At 45.3% G+C, this 21,652-nt stretch overlaps 2 protein-coding genes and 1 long non-coding RNA gene across 4 annotated transcripts; 2 read left to right on the forward strand and 1 right to left on the reverse strand.

Annotated features, from left to right (window-relative positions):
* The first annotated feature begins 448 nt into the window (after window positions 1-448).
* Window positions 449-6,111, forward strand: LOC121611366 (nitric oxide-associated protein 1-like). 2 transcript variants are annotated; one of them, XM_041943911.1, is made up of 9 exons: window positions 449-754; window positions 1,610-2,587; window positions 2,960-3,124; window positions 3,285-3,398; window positions 3,552-3,643; window positions 3,797-3,928; window positions 4,816-4,932; window positions 5,009-5,138; window positions 5,323-6,111. In XM_041943911.1, the coding sequence occupies exons 1-9, from the start codon at window positions 529-531 to the stop codon at window positions 5,553-5,555; spliced, it is 2,187 nt and encodes a 728-aa protein (XP_041799845.1). In that variant the 5' UTR covers window positions 449-528; the 3' UTR covers window positions 5,556-6,111. The 2 variants fall into 2 exon arrangements, with proteins under 2 accessions (XP_041799845.1, XP_041799846.1); XM_041943912.1 differs by having other exon boundaries at window positions 5,021-5,138.
* rest (RE1-silencing transcription factor) lies at window positions 5,849-17,275 on the reverse strand. Its single transcript, XM_041943910.1, has 6 exons — window positions 17,142-17,275; window positions 13,971-14,243; window positions 12,942-13,508; window positions 12,171-12,331; window positions 11,533-11,616; window positions 5,849-9,843 (listed from the first exon to the last, which is right to left on the reverse strand). Exons 2-6 carry the CDS (start codon window positions 14,222-14,224, stop codon window positions 7,967-7,969), a joined length of 2,943 nt encoding a protein of 980 aa, XP_041799844.1. The 5' UTR covers window positions 14,225-14,243; window positions 17,142-17,275; the 3' UTR covers window positions 5,849-7,966.
* Window positions 17,149-20,592, forward strand: LOC121611367. Its single transcript, XR_006007094.1, has 3 exons — window positions 17,149-17,270; window positions 17,398-17,447; window positions 19,994-20,592. It is a non-coding gene; the product is annotated as an uncharacterized LOC121611367 (long non-coding RNA).
* Window positions 20,593-21,652: the final 1,060 nt, after the last annotated feature.

Consider the following 21,652-nt stretch of genomic DNA (forward strand, 5'->3'; position numbering starts at 1 on the left):
CTGACAACAGACAGGTTTTTATGTTCATATTTCAGATACACATAACTTCCACCCAGAGTGAGACCTCCTGTGATCTTTTTCTGTCGTTTTTTCTTCTTTTTTTCTGTTGTTTTTTCCTCTTTTTGTCTTTTTTCTGTCATTTTCTCCTTTTTTCATCTTTTTTCTTCCGTCTTTTTCCTCTTTTCACTTTTCCTGACCTTTTTTTTAACTGTTCTCATCTTTTTTTCTGTCGTTTTCTCCTTTTTTGTCTTTTGTCTTTTTCCTCTTTTCGTCTTCTGAAAAACATCAGAACACTTGTGACGTCATGTTTCAATCGTTTTTACTCATTGATCACACATTGATTGATCACATCACTCTTCTATCGATATCGGTCATAAATAAGTTTTCGTTGTTTTAGCGGAACGTGAACACAGGACGAGTTTTACGTCACATCCGTTCAGGAAGTTGACATCAGCAGGCGCGGGGTCTCGTGTGTTCGGAGCTCAGAGGTGAACGCGCTGCGTTCAGGTGTGTTCGGAGGAGTTCAACATGTTAAAGGTGCTTCAGGTGAGTGTCGGCCGGTCGGTGTGGAGAGGACTCTGTTTCTTCGGCCGCCGTGTCCCCGCTGCGGGTCGTGCGGGGTCCCTGCCGGGCTCAGAGGCCGCGGCTAGTCGAGGTTTGAGCCGGCGGCTCTGCAGCAGATACGGGGGGGCAGGCCGGACCTGCACGGTGGACCCGAACCAGGAGGAGCAGTTCGTCTTTCTGGACTGTACAGGTGAGACACCGAGACTGATGACCGGAAGTAAGGTAGTTACAAATACACGTAAACTGCAAGACTTTTCACACTTTGTATTTAACTCTGGACATTAATGAGTTAATGGTGATCAGAGCCCGGCTGGACCCGGACCTGCAGGACCCGGACCTGCAGGACCCGGACCGGCAGGACCCGGACCTGCAGGACCCGGACGTGTTCTGGTTATGTTATCACACAGTAAAACCTCACAGGAAATTTCACTTCTGTGCTGAAGAAAAGCTGCTGTTTAAATAAAGACTCATAATCCTACAAAATAACCAGAACAGTCAAATAAACTCTGAAGTCTGACACGATAATTCAGTAAATATTTATATTCAGTATAAATATTTCATACTACACTCTGTCAGTATTAATAAGATAAAGTCATGCCCCACACTCTGAAAACAGTTTTTATTGACTGATTAATTTGTCCTTTGCTGTTAATGAAACAAAACACTTCCTGCTGATGTCACATTAAAAGCCAAACCCTTTGAGCTGCTTGAAGGCTTTTAATTTGAAACAGAAACTTATCAGAGCCTAAGAACAGCAAAGAGGAAGTGATGTGTGGTGTTGAAACAGAGAAAGTGTGGCGAGTATTGAGTTCATGAGGACAAACAGGTAAATGTGATGGAGGAGCTGATTCTCAACAGGAAGTGAAAGCAGGAGCAAATCAGAAAACATGGAGGACTCTGGAAGGCATCATCACATATAAGAATACACAGAAAATCACAGTTATATTCCAGCGTGAAGCTACAAATACCATGATAACAGACTTACCTACATTACCCAGGAGGAAGTCTGATTTGTCTCTGTCCTCTTCTCTCTTGGTGTGTTCAGATCCAGAGGAGGAGCACCATCAGGAGGACAGACACCTCTCCTCCTCCTCCTCTGCTGCTCCCAAAGGACACCACAGCTCTCCTCCTCCTGGATCTCCGGCCAGTCGTCCTCGGGCTCCTCCTCAGAGACACCTGAGGACTCTGGAGCGACAGCTGCAGGTGTTGAGGGGCGTGGCCCAAAAGGAGGCGGAGCCAGACTCTCTCATCCAGTTCCATGACATCGACTTCCCGCTGGACGATCACGTCGATGCAGCAAAGACAAAAAGGAAGACGAAGAAGAAGACGGGGAAAGGTGAGCATAAGGTGTTCGGCACCCCGGATGTGGATGTACCGGTCAGTGACACCTGCTGCTCAGGCTGCGGTGCCGTCCTGCACTGCACTGCCACCGACATCCCTGGATACCTGCCCAGCGAGAAGTTCAAAGTTCTGCTGCAGGAGGAGCGTCTGGGCGGAGCCACCTGCCAGCGGTGCCACCTGCTCACCCACCACCAGAAGGCCCTGAGCCTCCACATGTCCTCAGACCAGTACCGGACCGTGGTGCAGCAGATCCGCCCTCTCAAGGGTCTGGTGCTGCTCATCGTTGACCTGCTGGACGTCCCCGACTCCATCGTTCCCGACCTACCCGAGCTGGTGGGGACCAACAAACACATAGTCGTCCTCGGCAACAAGATCGACCTGCTGCCGGCGGACTCGCCCAACTACCTGCAGCGAATCAAACGGCAGCTCTCTCAGTACTGTCAGGACGCCGGGTACGGTGGTCAGGTGACCGACGTCCACCTGATCAGCGCTAAGACGGGGTACGGCATTGAGGGTCTGATCACCAGCCTGCAGAAGTCCTGGAGGTACAAAGGGGACGTGTACCTGGTAGGCAGCGCCAACGCCGGGAAATCGACACTCTTCAACACGCTGCTCGAGTCTGACTACTGCAAGTCTAAAGCCTCCAACGTCATCCACAAGGCCACCATATCACCGTGGCCTGGTGAGCGCACCAGACTCCACTGACATTTCTGTCAATTTAATGTTTGTTTGTTTATTGTAGGACATACGGAGCTCCCACAGCATGATGGGAAATGTTCTTTGACTCTGCAGAGTCCACCTCTCAATTCAGCTATAAGCTCAGGAAGAAGCAACAAAAACAATCACAAACAGATCAGATGAACCAAAAAGGGAAAGATAATAATAATATCATATAGAATTATCACCTTTCATGTTTTCTCCTTCCTGAGCTTTAATTGGTTCGTGTTTCCTTCGGTCCTCCACCTCTCACCTGAGAATACGTCTGCTCCCAGAGCAAACGGAGACGTGAGTTGTCATCACGTGACAGTGTTTTTTCCTTCCGTGGTGCATTAAGGGACGACTCTGAACCTCCTGAAGTTTCCCATCATCAACCCGACTCCGTACAGGATGTTCAGACGGCAAGAGCGACTGAAGGAGGCGTCGACACAGACGGAGAACGAGCTGTCGCCGGACGAGCTGAAGAGGCTGAAACACTTCAGCAAGCAGGGATACCTCGTAGGTAAGACACCTCTTCATATGTCCACCTGTCCACCTGTTAAAATGTTTACCTGTCCATATGTTCACATGTTCATCTGTTCACCTGTTTACCTGTTCACATGTTTCATGTCCACCTGTTCACCTGTTGATACGTTTACCTGTCCACCTGTGCACATGTTCAGGTCGTGTTGGCAGAACGTTCCGGTCTGACGTCGGGTCCAGATGGGATGAGATTGAGTTTGATCCCGACAGTTTGGCTTTTGGAGAAAACGATGACGGAGAGGTGACGAGAAAAGGTGAGAAGGGACACCTGATCTGTGGTGTCACAGTGAAGGAGAATGAATCTGTGGACGTCTGTTGCTGACCTCTGTGTGACCTCTGACTGACCCCTGTGTGACCTCTGACCGACCCTTGTGTGACCTCTGACCGACCCCTGTGTGACATCTCAGATCCCAGCAGGTCATCTGATGAGTTCACCTTGAACGAGCTGAAAGACGCTCACTGGCTGTTCGACACACCAGGAATCATAAAGGAGCGCGATGTGAGAAACCAGTCACTGTATACCTGTCTGTCTGTCTGCCTGTCTGTCTGCGTCTATCAATTTATCATATCAGTTCATCAAGTAAAGACCCAGTGACCAATGTCTCTCTCTGTCCCTCTGTCTCTCTGTCCACTTGTCTGTCTCTCTGTTCAGATCCTCAGCCTGTTGACAGAACAGGAAGTGATGTCAGTGGTTCCCTCTCAGGCCGTCATTCCTCGGACGTTTGTGTTGAAGTCCAGTATGAGTCTGTTTGTGGGAGCGCTGGCGAGGATCGACTTCCTGCAGGTCAGAACATCAGCGCACGTCCTTTGATTATTAGTATTAATATTTTAGTCCTTTTAATCAGCAACGTTAATAACTAGGTCACGAGTTCTCACGAGTCACGAGTTTCACACAAACGTCAAGTCGTGTTCATGTTTCTCTAGCCAGTGGTTAGCATGTTAGCATATGTACAGTCGGTCTGTGAAGCTTTTTAAACATGTTGTAATGGTTTAAAATGTTATTTGCTTGTGTTAGCTTTGCATTTGGGACAGTTCAAGTGTCAGCTGAAAGGATTTGAAGTGTTAACTTGAAGTGTGAGCAGTAAAAGCAGTTGATGTGTCAGCTGACGGTTAATCAATCATAGATGAGCTGAAGTTTCTTATTCCTGGATCGACTCACTGAAAGCAGCTGAAACGTCAGCTGACGTGTAACAGGCCGAAGCTGTTAAACTGTCAGGTGAAGAGTAAGAAATGGAAGCAGTGGAAGTGTCAGCAGGTTAAAAACAGCCACACAGTTTATTAGGAACAGCCAGCTTTAGCCTTAGCCTTAGCTTTAGCTTTAGCTAAGTCAGGCCTGTAATGATCGTTGTTCCAAACAAACTGGACACTTAGTGTTGTTATCCTGAAAGTTGGCTATATGCTAATATTTTAGATATTAATGGCATGTGCTGAAAACATTAGTAGATCATGAACAGCAAAGCACAGCACAGTTCAGCAAGACCTCAAACTTTAAGATCAGTTTTAAAACCGACAGAGGTGAACACTGAAGGACAGAGACCTTCTCTCTGTTTCATCCATCATTTTAGTTTTCTGATGTGTGGTGAAGATCACAGCCTCTGGGGGGCGCTACAGTGACCAGACTGTTCATGTGGTTTTACATCAGCTGTTGTTTGGCTCTCGTCTCCCCCACAGGGACAGAAGTCCTGCTGGTTTTCGGTCGTGGCCTCCAGTCGTGTCCCGGTTCACATCACCAGTCTGGAAAAAGCCGACAGTGTTTACGAGAAACACGCGGGACGCGTCCTGCTGGGGGTGAGACTCTGACCTGTGGTCACATGATCACATCAGCTGTTCAAACACACTTCTGGTTGAACTGATACCTGTGTAGCGGTGCCTTCAGGTTCCTCTGGGAGGCTCGGAGCGGATGAAGCAGTTTCCGGCACTGGTTCCTCAGGAGTTCAGGATGGAGGGTCGAGGTTACCTGGAGGCTGCTGCTGACATCAAATTGTCGTCTGCAGGTAAACACCTGATGGATCAGAAATCTATCCTGATATAAAGCATCATAAAATACCTTAAATACAGAAAAACTGACTCAGTTTCTAGCTTCAGGCTGACTCAGGTGACATCACTCGAGGTCATTATTCAGACGCTGACGGCTTGTAGCTGAGCTGTAAACCGGCCTACCTGTGTGTCTCTCTGCAGGTTGGGTGGCTGTGACGGCAGCACCGGGTGATCAGCTGTTGTTGAGGGTTCACGGTCCGGAGGCGGCACGTTTCAGTGTGAGGACGCCGCCGCTGCTTCCTCACGTCGTCTCTCTGAAAGGAGAACGCGTCCGAAAATCTGCCGCCTACAAAACCGTGAAACCGCCGGGGCTGCTGGACAGCGGGCTGTCGGCCCGCGGGGCAGAGAGGCTGCAGGTGAAGAGGAAGAAATGAACAGACAGCTGGAGACAGGTGTGAGGAGCTCGTTTCCACGGTGACGAGGAGGACACGGGTTTGTGATACTGACAGTCGTGGTGCCTCCTGTCCACCGGTCTGGACTCTGCAGGTCGAAGGTTTAAGACTCCACCCTGATGCCACTGATGTGTGTGTGTGTGTGTGTGTGTGTGTGTGGACTCCACCAGGCCTCAGGATGCTCCGCCCCTCTGTGTGTGTGTATAAACTGCCCTGAATGTGACGAGTGGATTTATTAAGGACGACCAGACGGACACACAGACACAAATGATTAATGAGTTGATTTTGAAAATCTTTATTTAAAAAAAGAGCAGAACAAAGTATGGTACAGATGAACTGAACTTTAATTGTGTGTCTCTGTTAGCTTGAGGAGAATAAACAATGAAGAGCTGCAGACAAACTAACCCAATGACTTCAGTTGTGTCGTTACTGGAGGACAAGTTTGTTTTCAGTCCCGTTGCTTAGTAACCGATGATCCGCCAACAAGACTAAATCCTCTTTTTTCTCCTTAAGAATAAAGATGGTGTTATTTTAGGTTTACTGTCGAGAACCAGAGCTCGTCTTTAATATTCAGACGATCAACGCCCCGACGCTCAATAATAATATTAGTTAATGAAATTCATTGTTGGTTTTAGAGCAAACTGAACGTCTTTGGACATTTGAAGACACAATGTTGACTCAATGTTTAGAAGAACTGATAGATTAATGAGAATAATCGTTAGTAACAGCCCCAGCTGGTTTTAGGAAGTTATGATAAAAATAAAAAGCTAAAAAACACGACTTTATACTTGACTATCACTCAGTGTCATCAGATAGATGCTAACATACAGAACAACAGAACACAGGGGAAGGATGTTACTGCTGTAACAATGAGGAAAAGATGAAGGTGAGCTTCTCATAATTTGATGATTCTCAATGTTTTTTTCAAACTTTAACCGAGGACACGTTTCATTTCCTTCATGTCTTCAGAGAAAACAGAAGAGAGACGCGAGGACACGAACTTTTCTTTACAATCAAACATCTACACACGAACTGCACGTTCACTTTGGCTTCTCATCAGAGGGGGAATATTGCACTCAGTTCTGACCAACAAATCAAATCTACTGAAATGTCTCTGTAAGCCCAGAGACACGGATCGAACGTCGTCGTCTGGACGAATATTCACACTGTACGCATCGTCCAGAACACAAGCGGTCTTTCCACCAAACACGCAAGAACGTGCAGTTCTTCAACCGTCAATCCAAAACCAAACACATCAACCTTTTCATTTCAGCCCGAGACAGAAAAAACTTACTACTGGACACAGACTTGATTGTCAAAGGCACTGAATGTTTGAAACTGGAAACTCAACCTGTCATAGAACAGATCTTAACTACAGTATAATACAGCGGAGCTTTGTAACAGAGGGAATATTTCTGCCCCAGTTTCACCTGTGAACGTTCTGTTAGTAGGACGACGCAGCATGCGAACCTTTTCAGAAGTGACGTGAAATCAGTCGACATCCTGTTAAAAGAACCTGATGTGGTCCTGAGATCATCAACAGTCAAATATCTGATCTACAAACAGGTCCAAGCTTTAAAATCTGATTTGTAGACATTAAAAGCACTGAAGCTGCTGCTGCTGCACACGATCTGATAATGTGTCAGGTTTCTATGACAACAAAGAAAAACATCCACCTACATATGTGCAGCGTTACGAGTTTTTAAAGTGTCATTACTCCCTGACAGGCTGGACATGAAGTCTCAGAGAGCTGCCACTTAGTGAAGTGGGTACAACATAAAACTAGACCAGCATGCAGGCGTGCTGGGGTCCAAGATGCCAACACAACCCCGAACCAAAGGCCCCCCTACCTACCAGAGCCTGTTCTCTGGACGCACACTAAGCTGCAGCACGAGACCACCAACAACAAAGTGCTGTTGTTTTTTTTAATGTCCACAAACTTCTCATCGGTTCCTTCTCACTGCACATGGTTTGACTGGAGAACATTTTAGTGGTGACATCTGAACCTGCCCACTCGAAGTGAACCGTGTAATCCACAGACAACAGGAAACTAGTGCCACAAGGCCCCCCCATGAACCACTGGTGTGGTGGATCTGGAGCACATCAAGGTGTGAGACAAAAGGGTTTTCCACAGATGACACGGTGCAAACAGAACAATGAAAACCTGAAACAGGTTTTTAACAAACCCAGTTTAGGCTGGCTGGAAAAAGTGGCTTTAGCACAGTTCACAAAGCTGACAGCACTGGTGCTGGGATCCCTTAATGTGAGTGACTTTATACAACCGTCGTTTAGAGAACATGCATTGATATCTATGAAGAAAATGAAAAGACTGCTGATGACGACCAGGTGACTAAAGGATGTCCATCAGAATGTGACGCTCTGGATACAGATCCTCACTTCTGTCCTTTGGTGGTGGTGTCCATGTAGTATACGTTGACAAGATGGCGGTTCAGGTGGCGCCGGTACTCCACCTCCAAAGGGAACGTACGGTCACAGAAGATGCACATGTGACTCTTGAGCTCCGTCGGTGTTGGGATCTCATCTGTGGGCGTTTCGGGATCGTTGGCCATCTTACCCGACCCGGCGCCGTTGCCGTTGAGGCCGGAGTCGTCGCTGCCCTCAGAAGCGCTGTCGCTGATGTCGCTTCCCCCTTCGTGGCTGCTGTGGATACCCTCATCATCCTCCGGATCGGCTGGTTTGCTTCGCTGGCCTGGCAGCACCAGAGAAGGTGGCGATGTGGGTTTCACAAACGTTGGAGCAGGACGGTCGTCAGATGGAATAGGTGTGTCCTCACCTGAGCTGCAGGTGGGTGAAGCTTCCATCGTCTTCTCTGGTTCTGTTGGTGCTGGTTCCTCTGTGAAGGCCTTCTTCTGTTCAGGGCTGTTTTCTGTCGGATGGGGTCCAGGGTTTGTGATTTGTGTTGGTTTGTTGGGCTGAGCGGATGCTTCTGGAGCATCTGTGGACGGACCGTTGACAGCAGTTGTTATGTCTTTCGTTGGATCCACAGTTTGTTGAACGCCCGTGGCTTTCTTGCTGGTGCTCCTGGTCTTCTTTTGCTTCACGGGGGTTGTCCCATTGGACTTGTGTGATGTAGGAGCGGCATCATTTACGTTCTTAGTGTCTCCTGAAGCAGGTTTCAACCGCAGCTTCTCAGCAGCTGTGGCTTTCAGCCGCCTGGCCTTGGATGGAGTGTCAAACGAAGACTTTTTGGAAAGGTCCAGAGCCTCCACCGCTTTCCTCTTTGCTGCCTTTTCCTTGTGACTTTTCTCAGGACTGTCCGGTTTCTGTTGAGCTTCCTCCACATGTTCTGGTATTTTTTCTGACTTCTTTGGTCCAGACTTCCTTGGCTTGTTCAGGCTTTTGTTCTCTTTTCCACTGCAATCATTCTTCTGATGTTCTTTCTCGTTTTCAGGTCTCAGTTTTTCTTGCTCTTTCTCCACTTTCTGCTTTACCACTCTTTCTTCCTCCGACCTTTGTTGGTCACATGTCTGCACTTGGTCTTTTTCTGTTTCGGTTGCTTCTGCTTGATCGGGGACAGTCGTCTTCTCTGCTGGCAGCTTCTTGACTCGTCTCTTTGCCTTGCCGTCTGCGTTTACAGCAGCTGTTATTGTCTCTGTCTGGGCGACTTTAACAGATCCCGTCTCCAGAAGAGTCTTGTTGACCTTCTCTATCTTCTTCTGCCTTGTTGTGACCTTTTTCTCCGGGTCCACCTTGTCCTTCAGTTTTGGTAGTTTCTCAGAAGTGATGTTGGATTTCTTCTGAACCTTGTCAGGTGCGTCACTCTGCACGGGTTGGGCGATGCTGGGCCGGCTGCTCTTTCTGATGGACAGATTTATCGGGCTCGAGTCCACGGCCTCGTCGTCGTCCCCATTTTCCTCATCCATGTCAAAGTCCTCGTCAATGCTGGAGGAATTGTCGAGCTTGCTCGCTGTGGAGTTTTCCTCGGCACCGTCGGGACCAGGCTTCTTGATACGCAGTTTGACCTTGGAGATGTCCATGGCCACGTTGCAGCCGGAGTGCCTGGACTTGATGTGGTACTGCAGGTTGCATTTCTTGGAGGCGGCGTACTTGCAGAGCGGGCAGAGAAACTGCCGAGGATTGAGATGCAGCTCGACATGCTTCTTGAAGTTGCTGCGGTCTGCGGTCTTGTACTCGCAGTACGGGCAGGAAAGAGGTTTGGGGCCGTTGTGGACCTGCCGGGCGTGGCGGGTCACCTCGTGCTGGTTGGCTGCCAGGTAATTACAACTCTCACACTTGAAAGGACGCTCACCTGCACATAAGAAGGTAAACAGATGTGAGAATACTGCAGAGGATAACGTGACAGTGTACAGGTAAGACACCAAAGGGTTTCATGCAGCAGGCAGGTCTGACTGGTACATATGAAGGGCACCAAATTATCAGTATTTATCAGTTTTGATGTCTTCAGTCTCGACCTACAATGTAGAACGCAAAAAAACCAATGAAAATTCATTGACTGGAAAGGTGTGTCCAGACTTTTGGCTGGTACTGTGTATCCACAACATAATATAAAATGTATATATATATATATTTCACACACGTAATGTCAACATGTTGCTTAAATTCACAGTTTAAATGTGTTTTTGTGTATTCTCATTTTTACTTTTGTGTCATCTCTATTGTGCAGCTGTACAATAACCTGCCTCAATACAGAATGAACAAGAGCGTTCATGCAGGAAGTTTGACATCCACACCAGAACAGCACAACATGACACGTCACAGGAAGTCAGAACACGTTAATCACTTTACCACATCGATCCGACATCGACTGCTTCAAGGAGAACAACACAAACATGTTGACAGTCAGCGACAAGAAGGAAAATACAACTGTCACCATCATCAATCACATGTTTCTACTGGTGGTAATATACTCTACCACTACTGCCACTACTACCACTACTGCTACTGCTGCTACCACTACTACTACTGCTGCTACTGCTGCTACTACCACTACTGCTGCTGCTGCTGCTACTACTGCTGCTACTACCACTACTGCTGCTGCTGCTACCACTACTACTACTACCACTACTACCACTACTGCTGCTACCACTACTACCACTACTGCTGCTACCACTACTACTACTGCTGCTACTGCTACTACCACTACTGCTGCTGCTACTACTGCTGCTACTACCACTACTGCTGCTGCTGCTGCTACTACTGCTGCTGCTGCTACTACCACTACTACTACTGCTGCTACTGCTACTACCACTACTACTACTGCTGTTACTACTACTACTGCTGCTACTACTGCTGCTACCACTACTACTACTACTGCTACTACCACTACTGCTACTACCACTACTACTACTGCTGCTGCTGCTACTACTACTACCACTACTACTACTGCTGCTACTGCCACTACTGCTGCTGTTACTACTACTACTGCTGCTACCACTACTACTACTGCTGCTGCTGCTACTACTACGGCTACTACCACTACTACTACTACTGCTGCGACCACTACTGCTACTACCATCACTACTACTGCTGCTGCTGCTGCTACTACTACCACTACTGCCACTACTACTACTGCTACTGCTACTACCACTACTGCTACTACCACTACTACTACTGCTGCTGCTGCTACTACTACCACTACTACTACTGCTGCTACTGCCACTACTACTGCTGCTACTACTACTGCTACTACTACCACTACTACTGCTGCTACTAGATTCTCAGTGTAGACTTCTAGAAGTGCCAAGTGAACACAGGTAAGACCCAGGTAAAAACAGGTACGTCCCAGTCCTAATGTCCTGGTTTCCAGTCATTATTCACCAGATTCAACCGTCCTAGGTGTTTAAATGAAAGACAGAAGTCTTTCTGGACTAATTCATTAATTAGTTAATTAATAATAATTCTGATGTCCTACAACTAGTTTCTAAACAGCTTCCTGTGTCTGAAGACATATTTTACAGAGCTCAGAGTGGAGACTGACCGGAGTGAGTCCTCATGTGCCGGGTCAGGTGGGTCTTCTGCGAGCTGGAGTAGTCGCAGTACAGGCACTGGAAAGGACGAACACCTGAGAAACACAGACAACAAACACACATATGACGTGTATATCTGGATTAAGACTTTTAACCCTGTCAAGCTTTGCTGCTCATCACAGCACAAAGAAAAGTCTCAGTGAGCTGACATCTCAAACTGAATTCAGTCATTAGCTGAGCAGACATCCTGCGGTGTGGTGTGATTCCTGAAAGTACGAATTATGTCGGCAGGTGAGCATGAACACGGTTTGGTTTTTCTGGCTGTCTGACCTCTGTGGCAGTTCTTATCTTGCTGGATTCAGACTCTCCAGCTAATCACTGGTCATCTATGATGGAGCTGGTCAACCAGAGCTACAACAAATCCATGATCTGATCAAGGCCGTCATAAAACAGATCTGGAGCTGATTGCAGGTGTACAAACATGAGAAAGAATGATCAGAAACCTGCATCAGGTGTATCGTAGCATATCCTGCTCTCTGAAACCAGGATATGATGTTTACAAGAACAAAACCAGGATCTCTCCAGAGTCTATGACATCCCCGGACTCAGAGACAGAGGGCAGGAGCGCAGACAGATGTTGGTGTCCTACCTGTGTGAGTCCTGATGTGTTGGATGTAGTTGCTCTTGCGGTCGGAGAAGTAGGAGCACTGGCTGCAGGTGTGCAGTTTGCTGGGGAAGTGATTCCTCAGGTGTTTCCTCCAGTGGTACTGGCTGACGGTGGTGTATGAACACAGAGTGCACTTAAACACCCTGCAGACAGACAGACACACACACACACACACACACACACTCCATGACATGACCACACTGAGCGACCAAACGTACAGACTGATGCTCGGTGTCCACAGGATCCGGCTGCGTCACCTTTCTACATCCACACAAATCATTTTAAAAAACAGCTCATTTAGATGTGGCTGACCTTCATCGCCATGTGAGGCCGAGGGAGGTCGGTGTTAAGAAGACAAACTCGTTGCTCCTGTGACGACTCGTTTTAAATGTTAACATAACCGCTGACACAGCACAGCTGCTGTCGTTAAAGCTCCACGTGGAGTTTACGTTCAGCTCACAGTCGCCTCCCTCTCTACCTGTGCTGCCCCCACCTGTACATCAGGAGAATAGAGACCACGGGCAGGAATGTGTATGGCGTTACTTAGATTACGTGCATCATCTACACGAGCACGAGTCAAAGAAACTGGAGACTCATATAAACGCTGCTATGACAATAAGTGTAAGTATGGTAATGTTTAATATCAATCAATAACTGATCAATATTGATACGCCGAGCTGTCTGCTGACAGTGAAAAGCCTGAGCAGTGTGTGGCGGAGCCGGATCCTGTGGACTCTATGGACTCTGGTCTACCTGTGGTCCTCGCCCTCCTTGCTGTGGTGTTTCAGGTGGGCGATGTAATGGTCGTATCTGTTGGTGTTGTAGCCGCAGCGTTCACACCGGATCAGACCTTTGATGTCACCTGACGTCACCGCGGCCTCCCCGCCGCTCTGCTCCTCCCCGCTCGGCGGGGGCTGGGAGTCTGCTTTTTCGGCGTCCTTCGCCTTGGTCTTGCTCCTGCCCTCCACCCGGTTCACCACCATCATCTTGCTGATGCCGTGGGTGCCGAGATGTTCCACGAACTCCTGCTCGTTCTGAGCCTGGAAGTGACACGGTTTGCAGTGGAAGGGTTTCTTCTTCTTGGTGCTCTCGGGCGCCGCGGTGGGGCCGTCTTTGCGTTTGGTCCCCTGCTCAGGTGTTTTGGTGCCGGCAGAGGGGCGAGGCTGAGTGCGCCGGGACAGGTCTTCGGCTTTGTCCCCGTTGTCCTCCTCTCGCTCCTCCTCGTCGTTTCCTACGACCACGGCGTCGATGCTCGGGCCCGGAGACTCGGGGTACTCGATGATGCAGACCTCTCTGTAGTTCTGGTTGTCGTAGCTGTACCTGATCAGACACACAGCTGAGTTAGCACACAGGTAACATGCTCCTCACTTCAGATGCAGCATCTTTCTTTCCCCCCCCCCCCCCCCCCCTTTTTTTTTTTATCAACTTTAAATAAAAAAGACAAATCACAGGAAAATGGGAACCATCTGGCTGCTGTAAGTGTTTCCCCGAGAACTGAACAGTTGACTACCTGAATGTTTAACTTCTGTAACAGGGTTTAAAATGCTGCTCTTCTTTCTGATTTCACTGGAAATAGTTTCTGAATTGTGTTTCAAAGCGTTTTACATCATGCTAAGAAGACAAATCTGGGTGTGTTCAGTCTGAAACTACCAGCCCCGGGGCCATTCAGCCTGCGTCGACTTCATGAGCCCCCAACAAGTTTCTGCTCATCACCGACACTGAACAGGCTGCACCTGCGTGACAGCACCGCCTAATTCACTGATCCTTTTATCTAAGAATGACCTGATGACACTCTCGTCCTCGCTGTCCGAGTAGCTGCATCCCACCGTCTTCAGCTCCATCATCTCCTTCTCGTCCGCCGCGCTGCCGTCGCAGCCGCCGCCCTCTGCCGCCGTCACCGCCGCCACATTGGCCAGCATCACCAGCTGAGGGGCGGGCAGCGTGTTCCTGGGCATGTCACTGAGACTCTGGCCGTCCTCCATCAGAGAAACGCCCACAGGAAACATCTCCACCGAGAACACCGTCTGAGCGGCCATGTCGAGTTCAGCTCTGCGCCTGCAGAATCGACAACACGGAGGTCAGTTACAGATGGTCTGCAGTCCGCCGAGCGACAGTCTGCAGACTTACTGTGGACTTTTTCATGTTAATGTAACATCTCGCTGCTCTTTACATAAAGATCTGTAGCGTTTTTTTGTTCATAGAGGCTGCAGTGACTCACTTTAGTGTCAGCAGTCAGTTTCTGATGAACTTATTGGTCAGAAATGATTGCTAATTACAAACTGAAATGACAGGGGCCTTCAGGTGCCCCAGCACCTGCCTGAGGCCCCCGTTCTCAGTGCGTACTGAGCTCTCATTGGTTCTTCTGACTGAATCCATCTGTGCTTAATGCGACAGACCGTCCAGCCAACAGAAGCAACAGTTTCCTTTACTCAGAAATCAGTCTAAGATATCCTGCAGTCACCTGAAATAAAAACACAAATAATAAGAACAATCCTTGACCACAAACCAGCTGAAAGCTTCAGGTCAAGTCTTCAGGATGAATCTCTGCTGTGGAAACTGTGAGCACATGAAAATGTCTGTCGGCCATTTTGAAACGGCACCACAGCTCAGCGGCCAGCGCCGCAAGGACACAACGACGCTCAGAAGTTCCTCTGAAAAACTCCAACTTTAACTTTCTGCACTGAGGAGGCTGAGACATGTCGGCACTGACCGCAACAGACAGCTCCGAGCAGCCGGAGACCAGCACATTCACTCTTTAACTGAGTTTGACTTAGACTAGCAGCTAAAGTAAGGACAGCTAAAGTAAAGGCAGCTAAAGTACGGACAGCTAAAGTCAGGACAGCTAAAGTCAGGACAGCTAAAGTCAGGACAGCTAAAGTAAAAGCAGCTAAAGTAAGGACAGCTACAGTAAAGGACAGCTAAAGTAAGGACAGCTAAAGTAAAGGCAGCTAAAGTAAAGGCAGCTAAAGTACGGACAGCTAAAGTAAAAGCAGCTAAAGTAAGGACAGCTAAAGTAAAGGCAGCTAAAGTAAAGGCAGCTAAAGTAAAGGCAGCTAAAGTACGGATAGCTAAAGTCAGGACAGCTAAAGTAAAAGCAGCTAAAGTAAAAGCAGCTAAAGTAAGGACAGCTAAAGTAAAAGCAGCTAAAGTAAGGACAGCTAAAGTAAAAGCAGCGAAAGTAAAAGCAGCTAAAGTAAAGGCAGCTAAAGTAAAGGCAGCTAAAGTAAAAGCAGCTAAAGTAAAAGCAGCTAAAGTAAAGGCAGCTACAGTAAAGGTAGCTAAAGTAAAAGTAGCTAAAATAAAAGCAGCTAAAGTAAGGACAGCTAAAGTAAAAGCAGCTAAAGTAAAGGCAGCTAAAGTAAAGGCAGCTAAAGTAAAAGCAGCTAAAGTAAGGACAGCTAAAGTAAAAGCAGCTAAAGTAAAGGCAGCTACAGTAAAGGCAGCTAAAGTAAAAGTAGCTAAAGTAAAAGCAGCTAAAGTAAGGACAGCTAAAGTAAGGACAGCTAAAGTAAGGACAGCTAAAGTAAAGGCAGCTTAAGTAAAAGCAGCTAAAGTAAAAATAGCTAAAGTAAGGACAGCTAAAGTAAAAGCAGCTAAAGTAAAAACCGCTAAAGTAAAAGCAGCTAAAGTAAAGGCAGCTAAAGTAAAAACCGCTAAAGTAAAAGCAGCTAAAGTAAAAACAGCTAAAGTAAAGGACAGCTAAAGTAAATCCAGCTAAAGTAAAGGACAGCTAAAGTAAGGACGGCTAAAGTAAAAACAGCTAAAGTAAGGACAGCTAAAGTAAAGGCAGCTAAAGTAAAAGCAGCTAAAGTAAAGACAGCTAAAGTAAAGACAGCTAAAGTAAAGGCAGCTAAAGTAAAAGCAGCTAAAGTAAAGGCAGCTAAAGTAAAAGCAGCTAAAGTAAACACAGCTAAAGAAAAGGCAGCTAAAGTAAAAACAGCCTAAGTAAAAACAGCTAAAATAAAAGCAGCTAAAGTAAAGGCAGCTAAAGCAAAGGCAGCTAAAGTAAAAACAGCTAAAGTAAAAGCAGCTAAAGTAAAGGCAGCTAAAGTAAAAGCAGCTAAAGTAAAGGCAGCTAAAGTAAAGGCAGCTAAATTAAAAGCAGCTAAAGTAAAGGCAGCTTAAGTAAATCCAGCTAAAGTAAATCCAGCTAAAGTAAAGGCAGCTAAAGTAAAAGCAGCTAAAGTAAATCCAGCTAAAGTAAAAGCGGCTAAAGTAAAGGGAGCTAAAGTAAAAACAGCTAAAGTAAAAGCAGCTATAGTAAATCCAGCTAAAGTAAAGGCAGCTTAAGTAAAGGCAGCTAAAGTAAAAGCAGCTAAAGTAAGGACAGCTAAAGTAAAGGCAGCTAAAGTAAATCCAGCTAAAGTAAAAGCAGCTAAAGTAAAAGCAGCTAAAGTAAATCCAGCTAAAGTAAAAACAGCTAAAGTAAGGACAGCTAAAATAAAAGCAGCTAAAGTAAAAACAGCTAAAGTAAAGGGAGCTAACGAGGCTCCACAGGTTTCTGGCGATTTAAACAATATAAAACTAGATAAAACTTTTCTCCACACAGATGACTTCTAGCTGTCTGTCTGGTTGTTGCTGCTCTCTGTGTTCATGTGAGTCGACGTCGACTCTCAGAAGTTAGTTTGCGGAAGCGCACAACTGGAATAAACGCGACGTTTTGAATTTGATGTTGATGTTTGAAATTAATCTGAAGTTTTGGGGGGTTTCAGTGGGTTTTTCTCGGCGGTGCAGTGGACGTTCAGTGCTGATCGATGAGTTTCAGTCGGCTGCTGCTGTCGGGAGTGTTAGCCATGGTCCTGATCAGCCCCGGACAGCGCCTTCTTCACCACCTCAGCGCCTCCATTTTCCTCCAAACTGCCAACAACTTTCAGCCGCTCTGCTCCGACTTCCAGCCGGCCAGCAGCTTCACTTTCTGTCCGACACTTTACACGCAGAAACGACCAAACTCACCGGCTCTCCCGATCCAAACTTTACTCCAGGTTCCTTCTCTTTTTTCCAGGTTCGTCACTTTTTAATCTTCGACGAAGAGCGCAGAAAGAAAAGTGGCGGAGAAGTTTCCGCACATTCCTCCACAGCGAGGTACGTACGGCGGGTGACGTCAGCACGTCGCCCCGGCAGCGAGCTGCATCCTGAGCGTTTGATGCTTCAGGAGGAAGAAATGAGATAAAGTTATTGAATAAATCACAGATGAATCTTCCTCTTTCAGTTTGACCTGACTGGAAACATGAAGAAAGCGCAGTCAGCCACGCTCTGTACGTAAGTGCAGCTTTCTTTATTTCTTTTTTCTTCTCCTCCACTGAGCTTCACTACAGCTGCTCTTTTATTACCTCACGAACTAAGATTTTTACACGCAAAACACACCGAGAGTTTATGAAATCTGATGTTTTCTTATGTTCTCTTTGTGTTTTATGTTTTCTAATGATACGTGGACACGTGTGATGATTAGACAAGAAGATGGTAAATTCTTTATAATGTATATCAGAGTCAAGATGTTTATGTTTAGATCTGAGTTTTTACCACTTACTGTTAAAACTGGACTCAAACCAGTTCGTTAGTCTCAAAGAAGAAAAGCAGATTTCTTCAATGTGTCATCTGAATGATAGAAAACCAGTCTGATTTTCTCTGCTGTCATAATTTTCATTGGAACTGAACTATACGTTGTTTTCTGAGAGGAAACAGGAGATCTGCTTTGTAAATGTGATGCACGAAGACAAGATGACTGTTCACACATGAAACACTGAAGTTAATGTGAGAGACTGTCGGCTTGTAGCAGATCTCTGTGGTTTCTGGTTTATTCTTAGTGATATATTTCAGCTGCTGTTGGTATATTTTATTGTTTATTGTTATTTTTATTGTCTTAGTATATTTTCATTTCTGGTATATGTTTTATTGCATTTACGAATATTTTTACTGCATGTTGGTTTATTTTATTCTCGTATCTTAATTTTATTTTATAATCTTTCTTATCTTTCTTATTATCTTGTTTCTAACAGGGGGGTTGCAATGCAAATTTCGTTGACATGTGATGCTCAATGACAATAAAGACTCTTGAATCTTCAGTATAAATGTTAACTGAAAGCAAAGAAAATCCTGACAAGAGTTTGTGGCCGTTCATTAACACTGAGACACGGACACAGTGTCAGTTAAAACATCATAATTCAAACGTTTCCTGTTGAAATTAATCCTGATTTGTAACAAAGTTTCAAACACACACACACACACACACACACAGGTGTGTGTTTTACAGGCTTTAATATTCTTCATACTTCAAGTTGTTTTCTGTTGATATTAAACAGTTCAGTTTACTGACAAACACTTGCTGCATGACATCACATGACATCGCATGACATCACATGACATCACATGACATCACACATCACATGACATCGCATGACATCGCATGACATCACATGACATCACACATCACATAACATCACGTGACATCACATGACATCTCATGACATCACATGACATCACACATCACATGACATCACATGACATCACACATCACATGACATCGCATGACATCGCATGACATCACGTGACATCACATGACATCACATGACATCACACATCACATGACAGGACATGACATCACACATCACATGACATCGCATTACATCTCATGACATCACATGACATCACACATCACATGACAACGCATGACATCACATGACATCGCATGACATCACGTGACATCACGTGACATCACATGACATCACACATCACATGACATTGCATGACATCGCATGACATCGTATGACATCGTATGACATCACATGACATCACATGACATCACATGACATCACACATCACATGACATCACATGACATCACACATCACATGACATCGCATGACATCACATGACATCACATGACATCACATGACATCATACATCACATGACATCACATGACATCACACATTACATTATTTCACAATTCACATCAAATTTTTGGCAGTATATTTTTTATGGCAATATTTTTTACATAGTTCTTTTCTGGCAATATACATTTTTCCTTTATATCACATTATGTCAAACATATTACATCACACACAACATCACACATCAAATCACATCATCACAAAAGCTGACTCAAGAACGGAGTGCCGGCTGATGTACCTGCAGGTGATCTGGTATACTGAACATAGGGTGGTGATAAAGTCCATACATATAAAATACTGTTTAAGGTCTGCAGGTCCTTCATTCCATCAGCTGTCAGATTATTCAACTCCAGCATCACTGAACATCAGACTGTGTTGATGTTGTCTTGACTTAAATGTTAGTTACACAGAAGGTGCAGGTGTAGGTGTAAAGTACGGTGTGCAGTGGTTCACAGTTCTCAAAGTCTGTCACTCCAGTGAGGGGCTGCTGGGGGTGATAGCTCTAACAGCTCTGGGGAAGAAGCTGTCCCTCAGTCTGTTGGTGGTGGTGCGGATGTTCCTGTACCGCTTTCCTGATGGAAGCGGTACAAACCGCCAGATGTTTATTTTATACAGCTTACTTCTATATTTTTATCTCACTGTTTCTTCTTATATTGTTATTTTGTATTTTTGCCTCCTGGTTTATAAATGGTCTTTGCATTTTGTATTTGAAAGTTGTTCTTATTTTGCGTGTCCTTGTGTTTCCACCCTTTGAGCTGCAGGAACTGTAAATTTCTCTTTGGAGATTAATAAAGTATCTATCTATCTATCTATCTATCTATCTATCTATCTATCTATCTATCTATCTATCTATCTATCTATCTATCTATCCATCCATCCATCCATCCATCCATCCATCCATCCATCCATCAACCTGGAGTGTGGGCGGTCTGGTGTCGTCACAGACTGACACATGAGGCAGGCACGCCCCTTCCTCGAGCTACCCCAAGCAGCTTTAGCCTGCACGGACACACCCGGAAGTGTGGTGGCTAAGTCTTCAAAATAAAAGCTCGATATTTGCAGTGGGCCTGGGATAAGGTACGGGACTGTGGTGAGGAATACTCATTCAGAAATATGGATCAAAGTAGCACCAAAAAAATGAACAGCAGAACATCCTAATTATAAAGTAATGCTTTTATACTCTGTATATACTAGTGTTGTTTTCCAGTCCCACATGCAATGTAATGTCTTTGTGTTACATGTTGTTTACAAGTTGTTTTGCTTTATTTCCACATGTTGTCTCATTCTGGAGTAAATCTACAATAAAAAGAGGTAAAGGGAGGTACAAGTGCATATTTAACTTGTTCAACTCAATACTTATATTAGTTGTAAACAACTAATACAGCTGAAAAAGTATTGAATTTCACCAAAAGACAGCAGTATGTGAGGCTTCAGGACTGTGTGTCGGATGTGGCAGTTTGCAGCACCGGGGCTCCGCAGGGTACTGTGCTCTCTCCTTTCCTCTTTACCCTCTACACATCGGACTTCAGACACAACACAACCAGCTGCCACCTCCAGAAGTCCTCCGATGATACAGCCATCGTTGGATGTGTATCACAGGGGAACGATTTGGAAAACAGGGAAGTCATCACGAACTTTGTCGAGTGGTGTGGACTAAACCACCTGCACATCAACACCAGCAAGACCAAGGAGATGGTGATAGACTTCCACAGGAGAGCACCACAGACTAGCACCACCACAGATTGTTTTTTTTTACTGTTTTGTATATTTTATTCTTCCGTGCAAAAGTATTAACACTATTTATTATTATTTTAATCTGACGGCAGCATGCATTGTTTTTTTCCACAGTTACTGGGTCAATGCATATTTTTTCATATTTTTTCTACATATTTGTTTTCTTTTATATAGTCAAAAAAATTATTTTGCTTGTGTAATATGTACTTATATATAGTCTACTTTTTAATTTTGTAGTTAGTTTTTTTTTATTTCTCTATCTCTGTTCCTATTTTTCCTTCCAACTGCTATTACATGCAGCTGTAATGCCCAAATTACCCCAGCGGGGGATAAATAAAGTTTATCTTATCTTGTCTTAATTTTGTTTGTTAGCGTTTCATTTGAGCTAAATTTAACTTTCTGAAAATATGAAGTTAAATTAAGAAAATACAGAGGCAAGGGGGGATAATGATAATGAATTTATCTGCTGTCATGGCAAAAAGTGACTCAAGTCAAGATTGTTTAGTCAAATTGATTGCCTATTTTAATTATCTTTTTATAATGACTTAAGTTTATCAACAAATCATCTAAATACAAATTCACTTGTAATGTGAAGTACATTTTTAGGTTTTGTGAGTTCATTAATAAATTATTATTAAACTATGTAAAAGTATAATTATTATGGTGGCTCAGTACACAGGTCGTCCGTCCATTTGACGTTATACCTAGATTTTATTCTGAAATCAAAACGGAAGTGTAACAGGTCATTTTACTAAATTGACATTTGGTGTCAACGGTGACGGAAGCAACGACGGTCTGAAGCCAAAAGTTTGTCGAGTTTCTCCGTTACTTTTAATCGTTTCTG

This window comes from Chelmon rostratus, chromosome 9 (genome assembly GCF_017976325.1).
Source record: "Chelmon rostratus isolate fCheRos1 chromosome 9, fCheRos1.pri, whole genome shotgun sequence".
Lineage (NCBI taxonomy): Eukaryota > Metazoa > Chordata > Actinopteri > Chaetodontiformes > Chaetodontidae > Chelmon > Chelmon rostratus.